The following is a 22,331-nucleotide window of genomic DNA, read 5'->3' on the forward strand; positions in this document are numbered from 1 at the left end:
CGCAGAGGACTAGTGGTCAAGAGGACTAGTGGTCAACAGAGGACTAGAGGTCAAGAGGGAATTAACGATCAATGGAAATAGTTGTTTTTATTCATAGTTACATGTGGGAAGTTTTCATTGGTCCAAATGGTCTATACATTGAGCCTGAAACAAGATACTTGGGGGTTTGGCCAGTAGCCCAATTTTATTGCAAGGAATTCTAATTGGTCAGCCACATACTAGGCTTGAGGCTATAAACTACATCCTGTCTCTTTGTTCAGTGGAGAAACATTGAGAACAGGGAAGAATGAACATCTACCATCTACTTCCCAGCATAACAACTATGATTTGTTCTCTTTGAATAAATAATATTTTTCTCCCCCTGATTTGCTGCTAACACTTGGTGCCGTGACCCGGATTAATTGGTCTTGACCAACAAAAAGAAAAAACTCATCAACTGTGTGTTGATCCAGGGGATAAAGAGAGGGCTGTGCTCAACCCACTTCGGGATTCAGTTCTTAATCTCCTGATTGATGGCATAATTGCTGGGTGAGTCTAGACCTATATCATCTAAAAGCACGAAATCAGGTTAAAATAAGTGCATGCAATGCAATGAGTGATATGTATATGTGATGTATAAAGGTTAGAGTCCTTAGTTAAAGGTTAGAGTCCTTGTTTAAAGGTTAGTCCTTGGTTAAAGGTTAGTCCTTGGTTAAAGGTTAGTCCTTTGTTAAAGGTTAGAGTCCTTTGTAAAAGCCCTATCTTTGCTTTATCTTGGCCAGGTCGCAGTTGTAAATGAGAACCTGTTCTCAACTGGCTTACCTGGTTAAATAAAGGTGAAATAAAAAACAAATAAATAAAAATCAATTAAAATAAGCCATAATTGATTAAGGGAGTGAAACCTTATTGTATAGAAGTGAGTTGCTAGTTGAGTAGCAATTTTGGGTAATGTAAGCCTTGTAAGCATTTTACAAGCTTTTAGGTGATGTCAGCCTTGTAAGCATTTTGCAAGCTTTTGAAGTGAACACAAGTTTTACGAGGTTCAAGTCCTCAACAAGCTTATGAAGTAAACGCAAGTTTTTTATGGGTAACCAGGCCCTACAGAAACAATTTGTGTTATATAGATAGAGGTTTGAGTCCTCAAGGTGTTATATATACATATATTTTGGGGTTAAATAAGTTTATAAGCATATATATATATATATATATATATATATATTATACAACTTCTGAAGTTGGTGTAATGGCATTTTCAAGTGAGAGAACCACTCTGGAAAAGGGCGTGACAGCTGCTCCGGATGTGAACATGAAAAATATATTAAATTCACTGTCTAGTGATATGAAGAACCCTTTCAAAGAGAGAAGTGTAGGCAGGATATAATAAAGAAATATTCTGTCATTGTTGACAAAGATGGTATCTGGAATCTGTCTGATATACAAAAAGCTTGGGGGAAAATACAGAGAATGTCTAACTCATTGACCAAGACACAATGGTCTTTAACTGTATAAAACGAGATGACAAATTCCTTCGTGATAATCATGATAAGACATTGCTGAGAGAGTTTGAGGGCTCTTGGTGAACAAACAAGAACATTAAAAGAGGAAATTCAACAATTACAGAATACAAGGGTGTCAAAGGCAGACTTGGCCCCCACCTGTGGGCTCTTTGTTCCCTCAATCTACCCTCATGCTGAGTTGCGCAAGGCAGATCGGGTTTCAAGCATCTGGTCAGCACTGCCTGGCTTTGAGTCAACAGACTCTGACAGCGGTGACAAACGATGTCTCAGGCCAACCAGAACACAGGCTGTTAAAGGGAGTAAAGACAAACCTCCAGTGACAGTAATCAAACATAAATCTGCATCTCCAAAACAGTTGGATGAATGGTCAAAGACTTTGAAGCATCCACAAGACGTGGGTATGAAGACATGGGACCATTTAAGGCGATATAAAAAAACTCTACAATCTACATCCTTATGATGGGTTACAGTTATTAGCCTTTGTTTTGAACAATCGTGAACATGGCGTACTTGAAGAAAAGGTTTATGGCGCTGTGGGTGGTGAAGAGCAAGATGTGGCGATGGATGGACAGGCATACATGTTTTCCTTAAGGGTCTGACCAATGCCACCACCAATTGGGGAGAGATAACCAAATGTGTCCAAAAACCAAAAGAGCCATTTGTTGAATTTGAAGAGGTTTAGAGCAGAGGTGGTTAGACACATGGAGGATGAAGATGCACTCAACTCCTCCAAAAATGGGGCAATCACACATCAGTTGATGCAATGCATACACAATGATTTGCGCAAAACTTTTGTTTCCACACAACCACTGATTGGGAGAGACAAAACTATGGCGACATCATTGACAGGCTGTCACGACTGGACAGATACATCACTCAACATAATAAACCGCCTGTCATCAGAGTTGAGCAGGTTCCGAGTGAAACCAACAACATTACTCGTTCAGCAGAAGAGAAACCTGGTGCATGTCATTATTGCGGGATTTCTGGTCACTGGCTACGTGAATGTCGGACAAGAAAACGTGTCCTTATGAGAAGTGGCCAAGAGAAGCAGTGGTCATCTAAGGAACAGGACAACAGCCCCAATGACACAATGCTGATGCAGAAATTTAAGAAGCTCTCTCCGGCTCAGCAGCAGGGTCTGCTGGATGCAGTGGAGTTAAACTAACAAATCCCCTCTTACGTCCCATCTCAGCTGGTGTACATATGAAATCGGATGGAATATATGTGAACATGCTGGTTAACAACTTTGCAGTAGATTTTTTAGTAGATACGGGTGCTGAAGTCACCATATCTTATGCAAACCTCAGTACACGGGCAAGAAGATGAGAGCAATGGGAGTGGGGGGGGGGGAGACAGATATGATATGAAGCAGACCAAACCATTATCAATTTCCAATGGTCCAATGAAGATTGATGCAAGGATCCTTTGAACAACCTATTTTAGGCCTTGGATGTTATTATGCAACTTGACTGAACATCTCTGAAGGAAAGGTGACATGGCAAATTAGACAACTGCAGGGATCTAAGGTTCAGAACCATCCTATTTGGACAACGAAGAAAAATGAGTGTGGAGCTTTGGACATGGAACCAGTGTGCTTGACAGGTGTTGCCCCACCTTGCACTAAACAATATCCCATTAGCAAGGAAGCTATGGCTGCTACTAAAGTAGTGATTGTTGAAAAGAAACACTCTGCCTCTAATAGCCCGGTATGGCAAGTGAAAAAGATCAAGTGGTGACTGGCGGGTGACAGTGGATTACAGGAATGCAAATGAAGCCATCTCCAAGCTCACTCCACTGGTGGCTGACCCCTCAACCATCTTTTCCTTATTGTCACCTGCTCACTCTCTGTTCTCAGTCGTTGATATGACTAATGGGTTCTGGTCGGTACCCTTACATTCAGAGGTCCGTCCATGGCTTGCTTTTTCTGTGGATGGTCAACAGTATCAGTGGACTAGGACTCCTATGGGTCTTCATAATAGTCCTTCGATTTATCATCAGGCATTGCGGAGACATCTCCAAGATCTTCCTCCGATGTCATCTGTTGTCATACAATATGCTGATGATATATTGTTAGCGTCAGATGAGGAAACACATGCCAAGAATCTAAAATCACTGTTAGACCACTTGCATGCCAAAGGCCATAAAGCTAGCCCTAATAAGGCCCAACTCACGCAATCACAGGTTATCTACCTCGGTCAACTGGACTCACAGTGAAGAATGAACATCTACCATCTACTTCCCAGCATAACAACTATGATTTGTTCTCTTTGAATAAATATATTTTTCTCCCCCTGATTTGCTTTGGGGTCTGTGTTATTGAATAATAACATCAACTGCCAACAGTAGCCACCCTTTGCCTTTACAGCTTTGCACACTACAGGCATTCTCTCAACCAGCTTCACCTGGAATGCTTTTCCAACAGTCTTGAAGGAGTTCCCACATATGCTAAGCACTTGTTGGCTGCTTTTCTTTCACTCTGCGGTCCAACTCATCCCAAACCATCTCAATTGGGTTGAGGTCGGGTGATTGTCGAGGCCAGGTCATCTGATGCAGCACTCCATCACTCTCCTTCTTGGTCAAATAGCCCTTACACAGCCTGGAGGTGTGTTGGGTCATTGTCCTGTTGAAAACCAAATGATTGTCCCACTAAGCCCAAACCAGATGGGATGGCGTATCGCTGCAGAATGCTGTGGTAGCCATGCTTGTTAACTGTGCCTTGAATTCAAAATAAATCACGATAGTGTCACCAGCAAAGCACCCCCACACCATCACACCTCCTCCTCCATGCTTCACGGTGGGAACCACACATGCAGAGATCATCCGTTCACCTACTCTGCGTTTCACAAAGACACAGCAGTTGGAACCAAAAATCTAAAATTTGGACTCATCAGACCAAAGGACAGATTTCCACCAGTCTTATGTCCATTGCTCGTCTTTCTTGGCCCAAGCAAGTCTCTTCTTCTTATTGGTGTCCTTTAGTAGTGGTTTCTTTGCAGCAATTCAACCATGAAGGCCTGATTCACGAAGTCTCTTCTGAACAGTTGATGTTGAGATGCGTCTGTTACTTGAACTCTGTGAAGCATTTATTTGGGCTGCAATTTCTGAGGATGGTAACTCTAATGAACTTATACTCTGCAGCAGAGGTAACTCTGGGTCTTCCTTTCCTGTGGCGGTCCTCATGAGAGCCAGTTTCATTATAGTGCTTGATGGTTTTTGCGACTGCACTTGAAGAAACTTTAAAAGTTATTGAAATGTTCCTGATTGACTGACCTTCATGTCTTAAAGTAATGATGGACTGTCGTTTCTCTTTGCTTATTTGAGCTGTTCTTGCCATAATATGGACTTGGTCTTTTACCAAATAGGTCTATCTTCTGTATACCACCCCTACCTTGTCACAACACAACTGATTGGCTCAAACGCATTAAGGAAAGAAATTACACAAATTAACTTTTGACAAGGCACACCTGTTAATTGAAATGCATTCCAGGTGACTACCTCATGAAGCTGGTTGAGAGAATGCCAAGAGTGTGAAAAGCTGTCATCAAGGCAAAGGGTGGCTACTTTGAAGAATCTCAAATATAAAATATATTTTGATTTGTTTAACACGTTTTTGGTTACTACATGATTACATATTTGTTATTTCATAGTTTTGATGTCTTCACTATTATTCTACAATGTAGAAAATAGTAAAAATCAAGAAAAACCCTGGAATGAGTAGGTGTGTCCAAACCTTTGGCTGGTACTGTATATATTCACATAAAAAAAAGTATGCCTTAGAATATGGCTCTTCTGCATTTGGAGATGCAGCAGTCACTAACCTGTTTCTCCCACAGAGCAGTCATGAGGCGCAGTGCCACGGCCCTCAGCTTGGGGGTGCTGCCCAGCATCTGGAGTGTGTGAAGCACCTGGGGAAGACACAACTGAAAACCACACATGTCAGAGAGGGGAAGCCACACACACACACACACACACACACACACACACACACACACACACACACACACACACACACACACACACACACACACACACACACACACACACACACACACACACACACACACACACACAGTGATGTCAATATGAAGTATGATGTTGAGTTTGAGCCAATACACTATTCAATTACATAAATTGGTACACAGGAAAGCAGGCTTTCTTGGAAGGCTTTGCATTAAGTCTATCTTATAATAATAATAATATGCCATTTAGCAGACGCTTTTATCCAAAGCGACTTACAGTCATGCGTGCATAAATTTTTGTGTATGGGTGCTCCCGGGGATCGAACCCACTACCTTGGCGTTACAAGCGCCGTGCTCTACCAGTTGAGCTACAGAGGACCACAATCTTGACCATATTCAATGTGAGGCAATGAGATGCAAAGTCTTCTCTAAAACTGAGCCCTGTCCTTTGACGTTGACACTCCTACTAATAGTTATAGCAGCTAAAATATAGCATTTTTCCACTGCGAGGAAATCCTTTTGTGTTTGGGGATATGACTCAGCCTTTCAAACAGGCCAGTCGTGTGCAGTGAAGTAAGTACCTTGTGGGTCCCAAAGTTTGGCAGCGAGTAGAGCACAGCGTGGGACAAGTCTGGGTCACACTCCTTCCCCAGCTTAAACAACAGAACAGGAAGAAGGGATGGGACCTGCAGAGAGAGAGAGAGGGAGGGAGGGAGAGAAATACAGAGCGATGGGGGAGGGGGAGAGAGAGAAAGAGGGGGGTGGGAAAGAGAGAAAGACAGAAAGTGAGTGAGTGAGAGACAGAGGAGCGGAGGGGGGCACACACTTGTTGAAGCATACCTACTTGAAGCACTTTTTTTCTTGTATGGGGGAGAGTGGGAGTAAAGGGGAGTAATATTCTACATTCTTGCTGAGTTCTTCTCACCCACATCATTATAGGCCGCGCTAAGCTGCACACTGTCACAATCAATCCATCTCACCCGCCACCGCCACCCCCGCCGCCACACAGCGCAATGAAATGGCAAAGGAATCATCAGGCTTTGAACTTTGAAAGTCGCGTTCCTGCGCTGGTGTTACCCCCCACCCTCTCTCTCTCTAGGAGCTCCTCATTCCTTAATTTCTTCCTTTCTTAATAACTTACTTTCTGTCTGTCTCTCTCTTTTCACTCCCACTCAGTCTCTCTCTTTCCTTCCTTCCTTCAAACCCCCCACAGGTGACACACAGAGTTGTACAATAGCAGAGTATTGTCCCGGAGGCTCTTGCCATTCCAAGACTAAGTAAGCTTTCTCTCTCTCCCACAAAACCTGACAAACATGTAGAGCCTTGGGGGCAGAACAAACAGACAACCCCAGCCAAATTAGTGTCAGTTCTAGTGGAGGTATCATCATCCTAGGCCAAGACTAGAGAATATGGAAAGGGAACTGAGGGAAAATGAATCTACACTACCGTTCAAAAGTTTGGGGTCACTTAGAAATCTCCTTGTTTTCGAAAGAAAATCAATTTTTTTAGTCCATTAAAATAACATCAAATTGATCAGAAATACAGTGTAGACATTGTTAATGTTGTAAATGGCTATTGTAGCTGGAAACGGCTGATTTTTTATGGAATATCTACATAGGCGTACAGAGGCCCATTATCAGCAACCATCTGTCCTGTGTTCCAATGGCACGTTGTGTTTGCTCATCCAAGTTTATCATTTTAAAAGGCTAATTGATCATTAGAAAACCCTTTTGCAATTATGTTAGCACAGCAGAAAATTGTTGTGCTGATTAAAGAAGCAATAAAACTGGCCTTCTTGAGACTAGCTGAGTATCTGGAGCATCAGCAATTGTGGGTTCGATTACAGGCTCAAAATGGCCAGAAACAAATAACTTTCTTCTGAAACTCGTCAGTCTATTCTTGTTCTGAGAAATGAAGGCTATTCCATGCGAGAAATTGCCAAGAAACTGAAGATCTCGTACAATGCTGTGTACTACTCCCTTCACAGAACAGCGCAAACTGGCTCTAACCAGAATAGAAAGAGGAGTGGGAGGCCCGGTGCACAACTGAGCAAGAGGACAAATACATTAGAGTATCTAGTTTGAGAAACAGGTCCTCAACTGGCAGCTTCATTAAATAGTACCCGCAAAACACCAGTCTCAACATCAACAGTGAAGAGGCGACTCCGGGATGCTGACCTTCTAGGCAGAGTTGCAAAGAAAAAGCCATATCTCAGACTGGCCAATAAAAAGAAAAGATTTAGATGGGCAAAAGAACACAGACACTGGACAGAGGAAGATTGGAAAAAATTGTTATGGACAGACGAATCAAAGTTTGAGGTGTTCGGATCACAAAGAAGAACATTTGTGAGATGCAGACCAAATGAAAAGATGCTAGAGGAGTGCTTGATGCCACCTGTCAAGCATGGTGGAGGCAATGTGATGGTCTGGGGGTGCTTTGGTGGCGGTAAAGTGGGAGATTTGTACAGGTAAAAGGGATCTTGAGGAAGGAAGGCTATCACTCCATTTTGCAACGCCATGCCATAGCCTGTGGACGGCGCTTGATTGGAGCCAATTTCCTCCAACAACAGGACAATGACCCAAAGCAAAGCTCCAAACTATGCAATAACTATTTAGGGAAGAAGCAGTCAGCTGGTATTCTGTCTATAATGCAGTGGCCAGCACAGTCACTGGATCTCAACCCTACTGAGCTTTTGTGGGAGCAGCTTGACCGTAAGAAGTGCCCATCAAGCCAATCCAACTCGTGGGAGGTGCTTCAGGAAGCATGGGGTAAAATCTCTTCAGATTACCTCAACAAATTGACAACTAGAATGCCAAAGGTCTGCAAGGCTGTAATTGCTACAAATTGAGGATTCTTTGACAAAAGCAAAGTTTGAAGGACACAATTATTATTTAAATTAAAAATCATTATTTCTTACCTTGTCAGTGACTACATCTCCTATTCATTTTGCTATATTTCCTATTCAAACTCATTTCATGTATGTGTTCATGGAAAACAAGGACATTTCTAAGTGACCCCAAACTTTTGAACGGTAGTGTATGTGTTATTATAGAAAGCAATAAGGACAAATTAGGTAATGCACACACGTCCAACATACAGCCAGCCCTCCATACAGTATAGTGAAGGGGTGCCAAACAGCAGGCCCATGGGCCAAATAGAAAACTGTGCCCAGATAAGTATATGCTGCATATGCTTGCGTGTTTTTGCTACGCAAGTAAGTGGAACGGCCTTGTGTTAAGTACATAAGGTACAGATGGAGTGCCTTCAACACATTACTGAGTACCACTCTCCATATTTTCAAGCATTGTGGTGGCTGCATCATGTTATGGGTATGCTTGTAATCTTGGAGAGCTTTTCAGAATAAAAAAGAAATTGAGCTAAGCACATGCAAAATTGTAGAGGAAAACCGCTTTCCACCACACACTGGGAGATGAATTTACCTTTCAGCAGGACAATAACCAAAAACAAAAGGCCAAATCTACACTGGAGTTGCTTACCAAGAAGACAGTGAATGTTCCTGAGTGGCCGAGTTACAGTTTTGACTTAAATCTCCTTGAAGATCTATGGTAAGACCTGAAAATGGTTGTCTAGGAATGATCAACAACCAGTATGACACCAGTATGACACTACAAAATGTGGAATAAGTCAACAGGTATGAATACTTTCTGAAGGCACTGTAAGGCTTAATAACAACCCCCGGAATGGGATTGCTCAGTGGTTCCCTCATAAAATCATATAGCCCCTCCTACCCCCAACAGGGTATGCTGTTCTAACTTCTGAACTGAGACAGTGCGGGATTAACTCAATTCCTGCGGGATGCCTGTGTAACCCCCGCCCCTCCCTGTGCCCCCCAATAACAGGGATGTAGCCTCTGACCCCTCCCCATGGATAGCAGGCCTCCCTCTCTTGGACCATTCATGACTTGGTCAATTAACATGGTCTTATGGACACCATGGTGTGATCACGAATTTCACTTACCAGTTAGCACAAACATTGGATGCATTGGATTGATAGAATTCTGTGTCACAGTCAGCGTGCTTACCATTCTTTACTTTCAGCACTGCTATACATGTTTTCATGTCTCCACCTAACTGTTGCCCCCTGGTTTGGGATAATTTGTGTTCAATTGGTTTCATCCAAAAACGTTGGCTTCAGAGGCCAGGGACTTAAGTTAAGTGCTCCGTGAAAGAGCTATTTTCAGTTCTTTCAAAATCCAATTACATTTTGAGGGAATCCTCTGAAAAACCCCAATGCGCGCCCCAAACAGTCGAGCCAGAGCAGAGGTTAAAGCCAATACTCCATGCATTAATTCCTTCCTTACTTCCTTCCGGGGATAGAAGAGGGAGAGAAATGTGTCCTTGTCTCACCCTCAGTCCCGTCGGCGACGCCTCTGCCACTGCTATGCCTTCATTAGCATAACGCGCTTATCGCTCCCGTTCGCCCACACATTGCCCTGTTGCCTAGCAACCCCCGCATATGCATGACTTATCATTGGGGGGGATTTTCTCTCCTTTCCCATATTTTGGGGGGCCTTTTTGAGGGAATTGCCACCTGTGTTCCCCAACACAATAACCAACCACCTTTGTCATTACATTAAATGCATTGTTGTAAAGATCTGAGGCCATATGGTGTCAAGCTACTCAGAGTAGGATCAGTTTTGCCTTTTAAATTTCAGTAAGTAAGATTACATAAACAGGGGGGAACCTGATCCTAGATCAGCACTCCTACTCTGAGACGCTTAAAACATACAGCCCCAGATCTTTACAACAGCGCATTGAGAGTAACTACAGTTTAGATGGTGACTGAATAGTTGGTTATTGTGTTGTGTCTGTTCTTCTTGGTTAAAGATAACATCTTAGCTTTACTAGGTCCTTCCTTCACTTGTAGCATGGCAGTGCCTGAAGACGCTACGAGTTAGCATTGTAGTGACAAGACAGTAACTAGAATACATGAAATCTTGTGTTTGCAGCACCCCGGTGTCTGCAGGCTGCGGCGGCCGCAGTGGTGGTGTTATGATTTAGCTTCCTAGTTACTGAGAGGCGTGGAGATCGGAGGCGGGGGATCAGCCCACAAGCCAATGGTGTAAAGGATAAATTAATCAGCCCATAAAAACTGTATATGAGGTGTCAACACACAAACACACACTGTAACGACACAAAAATGCTTCATACTGTACGCACACACACAAACACACCCACTCACTCTCTTACACACACACGGGTACAAGGAAATGCCATGGGTATAAAAGGCACCAATAACTTACTGCTCCCCACTTAACTAGCAGAACAACAGGCGCTCAGGGAGCAATTACAGAATCAAAGGTGTGCACTAAGCCATTTAATGAGCGCTGCAAATAAGGGTGATATACACTGTGACATTTCTTTATTGTCTAGAGCAGGTGACTCAAATCTCCATTGATAGTCCTCCAGGGTCACAGTGTCTGACAGTTTTAATCCTTTGCATTTCAACCAGCGATATACAGTCCATTGGAAATTATTCAGACCCCTTCACCTTTTCCACATTTTGTTACAGCCTTATTCTAAAATGGATTAAATAAATAAAAATCCTCATTAATCTAAACACAACACCCCATCATGACAAAGTGAAAACAGGTTTTTAGACATTTTAGCAGATGTGTTCAAAAACACAAACAGAGAATACATTATTTACATAAGTATTCAGACCTTTTGCTATGAGACTTGAAATTGAGCTCAGGTGCTGTTTCCATTGATCATCCTTGAGATGTTTCTACAACTTGATTGGAGTCCACCTGTGGTAAATTCAATTGATTGGACATGATTTGGAAAGACAGACACCTGGTATATAAGGTCCCACAGTTGACTGTGCATGTCAGAGCAAAAACCAAGCCATGAGGTCGAAGGAATTGTCCATTGAGCTCTGAGACAGGATTGGGTTGAGGTACAGATCTGGGGAAGGGTACCAAACAATTTCTGCAGCATTGAAGGTCCCCAAGAACACAGTGGCCTCCATCATTCTTAAATGGAAGAAGTTTGGAACCACCAAGACTCTTCCTAGAGCTGGCTGCCCGGCCAAACTGAGCAATCGGGGGAGAAGGGCCTTGGTCAGGGAGGTGACCAAGAACCCAATGGTCACTCTGACAGAGCTCCAGAGTTCCTCTGTGGAGATGGGAGAACCTTCCAGAAGGACAACCATCTCTGCAGCACTCCACCAATCAGGCCTTTATGGTAGAGTGGCCAGACGGAAGCCACTCCTCAGTAAAAGGCACATGACAGCCCACTTGGAGTTTGCCAAAAGGTACCTAAAGGACTCTCAGACAATGAGAAACAAGATTCCCTGGTCTGATGAAACCAAGATTGAACTCTTTGCCTGAATGCCAAGTGTAATGTCTGGAGGAAACCAGACACTGTTCATCACCTGGCCAATACCATCCCTACGGTAAAGCATGGTGGTGGCAGCATCATGCTGTAGGGATGTTTTTCAGCGGCAGGGACTGGGAGACTAGTCAGGATCGAGGGAAAGATGAACGGAGAAAAGTACTGAGAGATCCTTGATGAAAACCTACTCCAGAGTGCTCAGGACCTCAGACTGGGGCGAAGGTTCACCTTCCAACAGGACAACGACCCTAAGCACACAGCCAAGACAATGCAGGAGTGGCTTAGGGACAAGTCTCTGAATGTCCTTGAGTGACCCAGCCAGAGCCCAGACTTGAACCCGATCGAACATCTCTGGAGAGAGCTTGAGAGGATCTGCAGAGAATGGGAGAAACACCCCAAATACAGTAGTGCCAAGCTTGTAGCGTCATACCCCAAAATACACGAGGCTCTAATCGCTGCCAAAGGTGCTTCAACAAAGTACTGAGTAAAGGGACTGAATACTTATGTAAATTTGATATTTGCGTTTTTTCTTTTTAATAAATGTGCAAACATTTATAAAAACCTGTTTTTTCTTTGTCATTATGGGGTAGATTGATGAGGTAAAAAACAATTTAATCAATTTTAGAATAAGGCTGTAACGTAACAAATTGTGGAAAAAGTGAAGGGGTCTGAATACTTTCCGAATACACTGTAGTGATAGCAACAAGCAGAGTTGTGTTCAGTAGGGAGAAAATGTTTGGACGCAGAGTGAAACAGGGACGGCAAATGATTAAAAAGGGGAAAAAATATTGTTTCTCATTGATTGTACCGAACGGGATCTTAAGCACTTACAAATGCGTAAAGTTTTTCTTTTTTTGCAGGATGTAACATATCATACGAAATGGATGATGTTGTGCACAGTTTTCGGGGACACATTTTGGCTCGTGAACTCTACATTCAAAACTACTAGCTGAAATTATACAAAACCTTTTAACGCATCTTTAAGTGATTCAACAAAAAACTATTGTTCACCCAAAAAACGTATGACAGTTCTATGTTTCATAGAGTTTAACTTATCAGTTATATATGAATGTGGGCAGTAAATTCAATAAATGTGGCTTCAGCATGCGGTTTCCAGTAGCTACCTGTGCGGGGTCTGCCTGGGCGATGGCAGCGGCTGTTTTCAGGGCCAGTCTGCAGACGTCCTGCTGACCGGTGACCACCAGGTGGGCCACGGTGAGGGTGAGGGGAGAGGGGACACACTGGCTCAGGGGCAGGGCCGAGGTCACCGCCAGGAGCCACTCGCTAGCCGCCACCGGGTCCCCTGTCACCTGGCGTAGGACCTGGGTGGCCACCAGCAACTCACTGGACCACGGGCTGAGGGGTAAGGCTAACTGGTACACCTTCTGGTAAGGAGTAGGGGAGAGAGTGGGGAGAAGGGGGAGATGAGGGTGGAGGTGGGGTGGAGAGAGGGAGGGGAGGCAGAACCATAGGTATAAAGACCATATGCTAACAAGAATGCATTGCATCATATTTACAGTATGACAGACATGTACTGTTAACTTGGCATATTTCATTGCTTGGCATCAATCATTGCTCCTCTCATGCACATCATAAAAAAGGTAAATCCTGAGGTAAATCCTTCTTCAAGTTTTTTGGGTGGACTGAGTACTAACCCTAAGAAAATCATTTGTTTACCTCAGCAGGCTTGGAGGACTCTCTCTGGGCATTCTGTAGGAGGCTCTGGGCCAGGCTCTGGTTGCGTGTGTGTGTGCGGGGGTCCGTCAGGGGCTCCATGAGGGCGGAGCAGGAGAGGACCTGCAGGAGAGGCAGCACCAGCACCGGGGTCCCCCAGGGAGGGCGCTCACACTCTGGAGGGGCCAGACTTAGGGCTGTAGGGGGTAAAGATATCATCATTAAGACGGTTGGGGGGTGGGGATGGAGAGAGAGGGAGCGATGAGTGTGTGAAGAGCTGGAGGGAAGTATAGTGGAGAGAGAGCGAGAGAGACAGAGAGGTGATGTAGAGAGAGTAGAGAGAGAGAGAGAGTGAGAGAGAGAGAGAGAGAGAGAGAGAGAGAGAGAGAGAGAGAGAGAGAGAGAGAGAGAGAGAGTAGAGAGAGAGAGAGAGAGAGAGAGAGAGAGAGAGAGAGAGAGAGAGAGAGAGAGAGAGAGAGAGAGAGAGAGAGAGAGAGAGAGAGAGAGAGAGAGAGAGAGAGAGAGAGAGAGAGAGAGAGAGAGAGAGAGAGAGAGAGAGAGAGAGAGAGAGAGAGAGAGAGAGAGAGAGAGGAGAGAGTTGTTACCCAGTGTAAGCAGCCCAGTCTGCTGGGCCGCTGAAGCCTCGAGAAGGAGCAGAGCCAAGCCCACCATGATGTCCTCCACCGGGAACTCCTGGAAAAACACACACACGCACAGTCACATGCACACACATACACGCACTTTAGAGGAAGTGGGAATACAAACTGACAACCCACTCCCACCCCCCAACACAAACACACATCCCACCCGAGGGGTCTTGAAAATGCAGGGATCGTAAGCGCTGCGCACTGAGCTCAAAAGATTCCCTCTCAGTCTCCGACCCCCGGAGGAATCTTTGGAGCTATGTGCGCTCCCGATCCAATGCTTTGAAGAGATTAGGATCGCACAGCGAGGCAGATCTGGATACATTGAGCGGGAGCTGTTGACAGAATCCTAACAAAACCTCCACAGCCGCAGGCAGACAAACAAGCTAAAGAGCTGCTGTGCTTTGTGTCTGTGTGGGGAAACGGTTTGCTGGGGGTTCTTCCTTCTCACTCAGAAATATAACATAACCATAAACAGCGGCGCAACGTCTGAAAGAGTGTGAAGCAAGAGGCTGATCTCATTAGAATCCGCACAAACTGTTTCCTGATCTGTGCAGATGAGACAAGGTGAGGAAGCCATTTTAGACTATTGAGATGCAGCCCTGGTCTACTTTGTGCGGCTGGCTCACCTCTGTGCGGGTGGGGAGGAGCTGGTGCAGTAGTTGGAGTAGTGGTCTGCAGTCTCCGCTAAGCTTCAGACTGAGCTGACAGGCACACAGCAGCTGCAGGGCCAGCCGGGCCCTCTCAGTCACCCAGTCGGCCCCCTCCAGGGCCGGGATCATGGCCTCCACGAGGCCCCGCAGCTCCAACACCGCCTCCACACTGTCCACCTGGAGATAGAGACATAACACAGGTTCATGTCTACACTGTAAATGGTGTGTTTCCTCAAAGGATTAAAAAGGAAAATCAATCTCATCTCACCTGCATGCGAGGAACTAGCTCGTGGAGACAGCGAACCAGGCTGTGGCGTACCACAGGGCTCTGTCCCGGGTCCTCTTCCTTTTCCTGGTCTTTCTTATTTTCTTGGTTCTGGTCCACTGGCTGAGGGGGCAGTAGGACCCTGAGGAGGCTGTGTCTGAGCAGGGCGTACTCTGCCAGCCGCTGGGGCTCACAGTACAGGTAGCGCAGGAAGGGGGCCAACATGGTCACATACGCAGACTCATCCCTACACACACATTTTATATGCACGAAAGCACACGCACGCACACAAACAGACAGGAGAATTCTATGTTAAACACACACCTGCACGTCCATGTAGTTAAATATAACTTTAAAGCATATTTCAAGTAGATAATATCATGCCTCCAAGATGAACACAAATCAAACAGGTGAACCAGCTGACAGTCATGTCATGAGTTATGGAGGACGCTCCAGCTGTACGACCAGATTACTTTGACATGTTTGAAGGCCGAGCAGTGTGGCCTCTCCTCTAGTTGGATTTCGGGGCTGGCCAGCGGAAGAAAACCCCTTAGCTAACCTGTCAGCGGCCCGCTGGATGAAGTCGTCAATCTCCAGCAGCAGAACGGGCCAGCAGTCGGGACGGTTCTCCAAAACGGTGATGTATGGATGGGGGCTGCTCCTGTAACATATTAATTCATTTATTTGGCTTTGCTTTGCTTTGGGCTACTGGTAGGTATGCAATCTCTATGGATATGTGAAGATGAGTTATGTTTTCTCACTGCTGTAAATAATCAGTCAAATTAGCGTGCGTCCCAAATGTCACCCAATTGCTTATATAGTTCACTACTTTTGACCAGAACACTATGGGCCCTGGTCAAAAGAATTACACTATGTAGAGAATAGGGCGGCATTTGGGACGCAGCCATAGTGTCTTATAAGCCCATATGTCTGGGCATCAGACACTTAAATAAACAATAATTCATAATAAATTATGCCTTGTGTTTATCTGTCTTCTTTCATCTCATTTAGTTGACAAGGACAATGCAAAGCAATCAAAATGTAAGGTTTCACGTCCATGTGAAAAGTGCTGGTCTGCTGGAATTTAGTTTGAAAGCTAATGCAACACATATGCATGAATATATAAATATATGTGCAAACAGGAAAAAATAAGTTTGGATATTTGGTTTCATGTGTTCTGTTCTCTTATTTAGTTATTTCATTATATTACAGCCCAGTGGGTAATAGTGTAGATATTATAGCTACTTCATTGTGCTCAGTCTTTCCCTGAATGGGGGTGTGTCTAGCAGAGGCCTTGAAGACGTGTGTGACTGACTGATGCTTCTGGGCCTCATCGACTAAGAGTTTCTCAGGCAGATGTTCTTCCGAATAACTTAACGTTGAGGTCAAAGGCTGTTTACACAGCCACCCTAAAACCCGAAATGAGATTTTCTTTCTATATCCAATATTTTTTTCTGACTCTCCACACACAGTTTTTACACGTGACCCATAACAGATTTGCATTGACGTAGCATCTGAAGTAGCACACAGAGGAAATGCTAATTTCCCGTCACTGTTCCTTAAAAATGTGGGCAATAAAAAAACACTTCAGAGCAAAAAATATCTGATATGACCATCCAGACAGAGGTCGCATATGGAGGAACGGGTTTGTATCAGAATTGAGATCCACATATGGAAGTGATATAAATTGGAAGTCAAAAGATCAGATTCCATGTGTTTTATTTGTTGTTGCTGTTTACACATTAGGGAACAAAGAACTTTCTTCTGAAACCCATCAGTCTATTCTTGTTCTGAGAAATGAAGGCTATTCCATGCGAGAAATCACAGAACAGTGCAAACTGGCTCTAACCAGAATAGAAAGAGGAGTGGGAGGCCCAGTTGTGCACCGGGGCCTCCCACTCCTCTTTCTATTCTGGTTAGAGCCAGTTTGCGCTTATTTTTACTCCTGAACTTCCTCTACCCTTAACCTCTCCGATCATTTTCATGATGTCTATCCGGTTTGCTTCTATATCCAACTGTGCTCCTTCACAAAAGCTCTCAACCTAAAATCATCAAAGCTGCACTGGGGGTGGTAGCAAGATGAAAAAAAAATGTAAGCTCTGGATAAGAGCGTCTGCTAAATGACTAAAATGTAAATGTATATACTTATTATGGACACAGCATGCCCTACATTAGTTACAGTGGGGAGAACAAGTATTTGATACACTGCCGATTTTGCAGGTTTTCCTACTTACAAAGCATGTAGTGGTCTGTAATTTTTATCATAGGTACACTTCAACTGTGAGAGACGGAATCTAAAAAAAAAATCCAGAAAATCACATTGTATGATTTTAAGTAATTAATTTGCATTTTATTGCATGACATAAGTATTTGATCACCTACCAACCAGTAAGAATTCCGGCTCTCACAGACCTGTTAGTTTTTCTTTAAGAAGCCCTCCTGTTCTCCACTCATTACCTGTATTAACTGCACCTGTTTGAACTCGTTACCTGTATAAAAAGACACCTGTCCACACACTCAATCAAACAGACTCCAACCTCTCCACAATGGCCAAGACCAGAGAGCTGTGTAAGGACATCAGGGATAAAATAGTAGACCTGCACAAGGCTGGGATGGCCTACAGGACAATAGGCAAGCAGCTTGGTGAGAAGGCAACAACTGTTGGCGCAATTATTAGAAAATGGAAGAAGTTCAAGATGACGGTCAATCACCCTCGGTCTGGGGCTCCATGCAAGATCTCACCTCGTGGGGCATCAATGATCATGAGGAAGGTGAGGGATCAGCCCAGAACTACACGGCAGGACCTGGTCAATGACCTGAAGAGAGCTGGGACCACAGTCTCAAAGAAAACCATTAGTAACACACTACGCCGTCATGGATTAAAATCCTGCAGCGCACTTAAGGTCCCCCTGCTCAAGCCAGCGCAAGTCCAGGTCCGTCTGAAGTTTGCCAATGACCATCTGGATGATCCAGAGGAGGAATGGGAGAAGGTCATGTGGTCTGATGAGACAAAAATATAGCTTTTTGGTCTAAACTCCACTTGCCGTGTTTGGAGGAAGAAGAAGGATGAGTACAACCCCAAGAACACCATCCCAATCATGAAGCATGGAGGTGGAAACATCATTCTTTGGGGATGATTTTCTACAAAGGGGACAGCGACCCGAAACACACAGCCAGGACAACTAAGGAGTGGCTCCGTAAGAAGCATCTCAAGGTCCTGGAGTGGCCTAGCCAGTCTCCAGACCTGAACCCAATAGAAAATCTTTGGAGGGAGCTGAATGTCCGTATTGCCCAGCGACAGCCCCGAAACCTGAAGGATCTGGAGAAGGTCTGTATGGAGGAGTGGGCCAAAATCCCTGCTGCAGTGTGTGCAAACCTGGTCAAGACCTACAGGAAACGTATGATCTCTGTAATTGCAAACAAAGGTTTTTGTACCAAATATTAAGTTCTGCTTTTCTGATGTATCAAATACTTATGTCATGCAATAAAATGCAAATTAATTACTTAAAAATCATACAATGTGATTTTCTGGATTTTTGTTTTAGATTCCGTCTCTCACAGTTGAAGTGTACCTATGATAAAAATTACAGACCTCTACATGCTTTGTAAGTAGGAAAACCTGCAAAATCGGCAGTGTCTCAAATACTTGTTCTCCCCACTGTATCTTGCTGTTATTAGTTGTTGTTAGTTGTTATTAGTCCCATCCTTCAGCTCCATTCAACACCTCCCATCTATCTCTTAACACCATCCATATTGGAGTTCTATTTGCCATATATTTTTCAACTGTACTGTGATGTTTCACAAAAGTTCTGAACCCTTCTATTCTCATTGTTTCTACAATTGTAAATTGTAGATTCCTGGACCTCAGCCATTCCTGGACCTGTGACCAAAAACAAGCCACAAATGGACAGTACCAAAACAAATGATCAAATTGTTCTGTCTCTTCGCAGCAAAATCTGCAGAGCTGGGAAGATTGTATCCTCCATATAAATAGCATTCTATTGGTAGCAAGAATTTTGTATAATAATTTTGAATCCGGCGTCATTTTGCGTATCAGTTCATAACACTATGCCATGGAATCGGTACGTCAAAAATCTCTTCCCAACTATTTTTCAATCTATATGTGACGGCTGTCAATCCTTTGGTCCTTAAATTAAACTGGTATACTTTTTTATTTATCACAATTTTCTTTTACCAATTATATTCTTTAATGCAGGGCCGACAGACAAGTTCCTTACTTTTTCCCCCTTCCACTTTCCTCTTCCATTGTTGCGGTAATGCTGCAATTATTTGGTTGTAATTTTGGGTAGAGCAGACATTTCCATATGTTTTTGTTAGCTGCATGTGCGACATAACTCCACCAGTCCTACCTATGATATCATTTACGAAGATTATACAGTTTGTTTTCCCCCAACAAATACTGGATATTTATAGATTAGTATATTTGAGTTTAATCACCATTTGTTGCTTATTTGTTCTGTCGTTTCTGGAGGATTAAATTGAAAATGCAACCAACTTTCTATGGCTTGTTTTAGAAATAGTGATATTTGGGAGATTATTTCCTTTTAAAATAACTGAAAGTGAGAGGTTGTAATCTGAATAAAGGGAAAAAGGCCATTCTTGAACATGGGGTGAGATAATCTTACTAATTGGCTAGAGAACCAGTTCGGATTTACAGTGGGGAAAAAAGTATTTAGTCAGCCACCAATTGTGCAAGTTCTCCCACTTAAAAAGATGAGAGAGGCCTGTAATTTTCATCATAGGTACACGTCAACTATGACAGACAAATTGGAGAAAAAAAACCCAAAAAATCACATTGTAGGATTTTTTATGAATTTATTTGCAAATTATGGTGGAAAATAAGTATTTGGTCACCTACAAACAAGCAAGATTTCTGGCTCTCACAGACCTGTAACTTCTTCTTTAAGAGGCTCCTCTGTCCTCCATAAGTTACCTGTATTAATGGCACCTGTTTGAACTTGTTATCAGTATAAAAGACACCTGTCCACAACCTCAAACAGTCACACTCCAAACTCCACTATGGCCAAGACCAAAGAGCTGTCAAAGGACACCAGAAACAAAATTGTAGACCTGCACCAGGCTGGGAAGACTGAATCTGCAATAGGTAAGCAGCTTGGTTTGAAGAAATCAACTGTGGGAGCAATTATTAGGAAATGGAAGACATACAAGACCACTGATAATCTCCCTCGATCTGGGGCTCCACGCAAGATCTCACCCCGTGGGGTCAAAATGATCACAAGAACGGTGAGCAAAAATCCCAGAACCACACGGGGGGACGTAGTGAATGACCTGCAGAGAGCTGGGACCAAAGTAACAAAGCCTACCATCAGTAACACACTACGCCGCCAGGGACTCAAATCCTGCAGTGCCAGACATGTCCCCCTGCTTAAGCCAGTACATGTCCAGGCCCGTCTGAAGTTTGCTAGAGTGCATTTGGATGATCCAGAAGAGGATTGGGAGAATGTCATATGGTCACATGAAACCAAAATATAACTTTTTGGTAAAAACTCAACTCGTCGTGTTTGGAGGACAAAGAATGCTGAGTTGCATCCAAAGAACACCATACCTACTGTGAAGCATGGGGGTGGAAACATCATGCTTTGGGGCTGTTTTTTCTGCAAAGGGACCAGGACAACTGATCCGTGTAAAGGAAAGAATGAATGGGGCCATGTATCGTGAGATTTTGAGTGAAAACCTCCTTCCATCAGCAAGGGCATTGAAGATGAAACGTGGCTGGGTCTTTCAGCATGACAATGATCCCAAACACACCGCCCGGGCAACGAAGGAGTGGCTTCGTGAGAAGCATTTCAAGGTCCTGGAGTGGCCTAGCCAGTCTCCAGATCTCAACCCCATAGAAAATCTTTGGAGGGAGTTGAAAGTCCGTGTTGCCCAGCGACATCCCCAAAACATCACTGCTCTAGAGGATATCTGCATGGAGGAATGGGCCAAAATACCAGCAACAGTGTGTGAAAACCTTGTGAAGACTTACAGAAAACGTTTGACCTGTGTCATTGCCAACAAAGGGTATATAACAAAGTATTGAGAAACTTTTTTTATTGACCAAATACTTATTTTCCACCATAATTTGCAAATAAATTCATTAAAAATCCTACTATGTGATTTTCTGGATTTTTTTTCTCTCATTTCGTCAGTCATAGTTGACGTGTACCTATGATGAAAATTACAGGCCTCTCTCATCTTTTTAAGTGGGAGAACTTGCACAATTGGTGGCTGACTAAATACTTTTTTCCCCCACTGTAAGTATAACTTTTGTATGACTGAAGCTTTTAGTGATAGGTCTAATGCTTTAATATTTAATAATTTCTGTCCTCCGAATTCATATTCATTATATAAATAGGCCCGTTTAATTTTGTCTGGCTTGCCGTTCCAAATAAAATTGAATATTTTTTTCTCATATAATTTTAAAAAACTGTTTGCTAGGCGTAGGGAATACCATAAGCAAATAGGTAAACTGGGATAATACTAACGAGTTAATCAGGGTGATTTTTCCACAAATAGACAGATATTTACCTTTCCATGGTAGCAAGATCTTATCTATTTTTGCTAACTTTCTATGAAAATGTACTGGAGTGAGAACATTTATTTCATTTGGGATATGTATTCCGAGTATATCCACATCACCATCAGACCATTTTATTGGTCTGGTAATGGTAAATGTACAATTTTAATTTTTTTGTGATCCAATACGTAATATAGTACATTTGTCATAATTTGGTTGTAATCCAGAGAGGTTAGAAAATTTATCTAGATCCTCTATGAGGCTGTGGAGGGATTCAAGTTGTAGATTTAAAAGAAAACATGAATCATCAGCGTACAATGACACCTTTGTTTTTAAGCCCTGGATTTCTAATCCCTTGATACTATTGTTGGATCTGACTTTAATAGCTAACATTTCGTTGGCCATAATAAATAGATATGCCGATAGTGGACAACCTTGTTTTACTCCTCTTGACAGTTTAAAACTTTCTGAGAAATTGCCATTATTTACTATTTTACACCTAGGGTTAATATACATGATTTTGACCCATTTTATAAGAGATTCTCCAAAATTGAAATGCTCCAGGCATTTATATATAAACTCCAGTCGTACTTTATCAAATTCCTTTTCAAAGTCTGCTATGAATAGCAGGCCTGGTTTCCCAGATTTTTCATAGTGTTCTATTGTTTCCAGTACTTGCCTTATTTTATCTCCAATGTATCGTCCATGTAAAAAACATGTCTGATTAGAATGAATAATGT

The 22,331-nt window shown here is 43.3% G+C and overlaps 1 protein-coding gene across 2 annotated transcripts in view; it reads right to left on the reverse strand.

Moving 5' to 3' along the window:
* The window catches only part of focad (focadhesin), a 79,104-nt gene that overhangs the window by 38,465 nt on the left and 18,308 nt on the right, over window positions 1–22,331 (reverse strand). Inside the window, exons 6-13 of one of the 2 annotated variants that reach the window (XM_041868170.2) lie at window positions 15,610–15,711; window positions 15,054–15,297; window positions 14,762–14,962; window positions 14,094–14,181; window positions 13,492–13,685; window positions 12,939–13,196; window positions 6,040–6,144; window positions 5,318–5,419 (exon numbers count right to left, since the gene is read on the reverse strand). In XM_041868170.2, coding sequence (XP_041724104.2) covers window positions 5,318–5,419; window positions 6,040–6,144; window positions 12,939–13,196; window positions 13,492–13,685; window positions 14,094–14,181; window positions 14,762–14,962; window positions 15,054–15,297; window positions 15,610–15,711 — 1,294 coding nt within the window. Of the gene's footprint in view, window positions 1–5,317; window positions 5,420–6,039; window positions 6,145–12,938; window positions 13,200–13,491; window positions 13,686–14,093; window positions 14,182–14,761; window positions 14,963–15,053; window positions 15,298–15,609; window positions 15,712–22,331 lie in introns of both variants that reach the window. The other variant, XM_041868169.2, reaches the window with a different exon arrangement.

The sequence above is a fragment of the Coregonus clupeaformis genome, chromosome 39 (genome assembly GCF_020615455.1).
Source record: "Coregonus clupeaformis isolate EN_2021a chromosome 39, ASM2061545v1, whole genome shotgun sequence".
In the NCBI taxonomy this organism is placed as follows: Eukaryota; Metazoa; Chordata; class Actinopteri; order Salmoniformes; family Salmonidae; genus Coregonus; species Coregonus clupeaformis.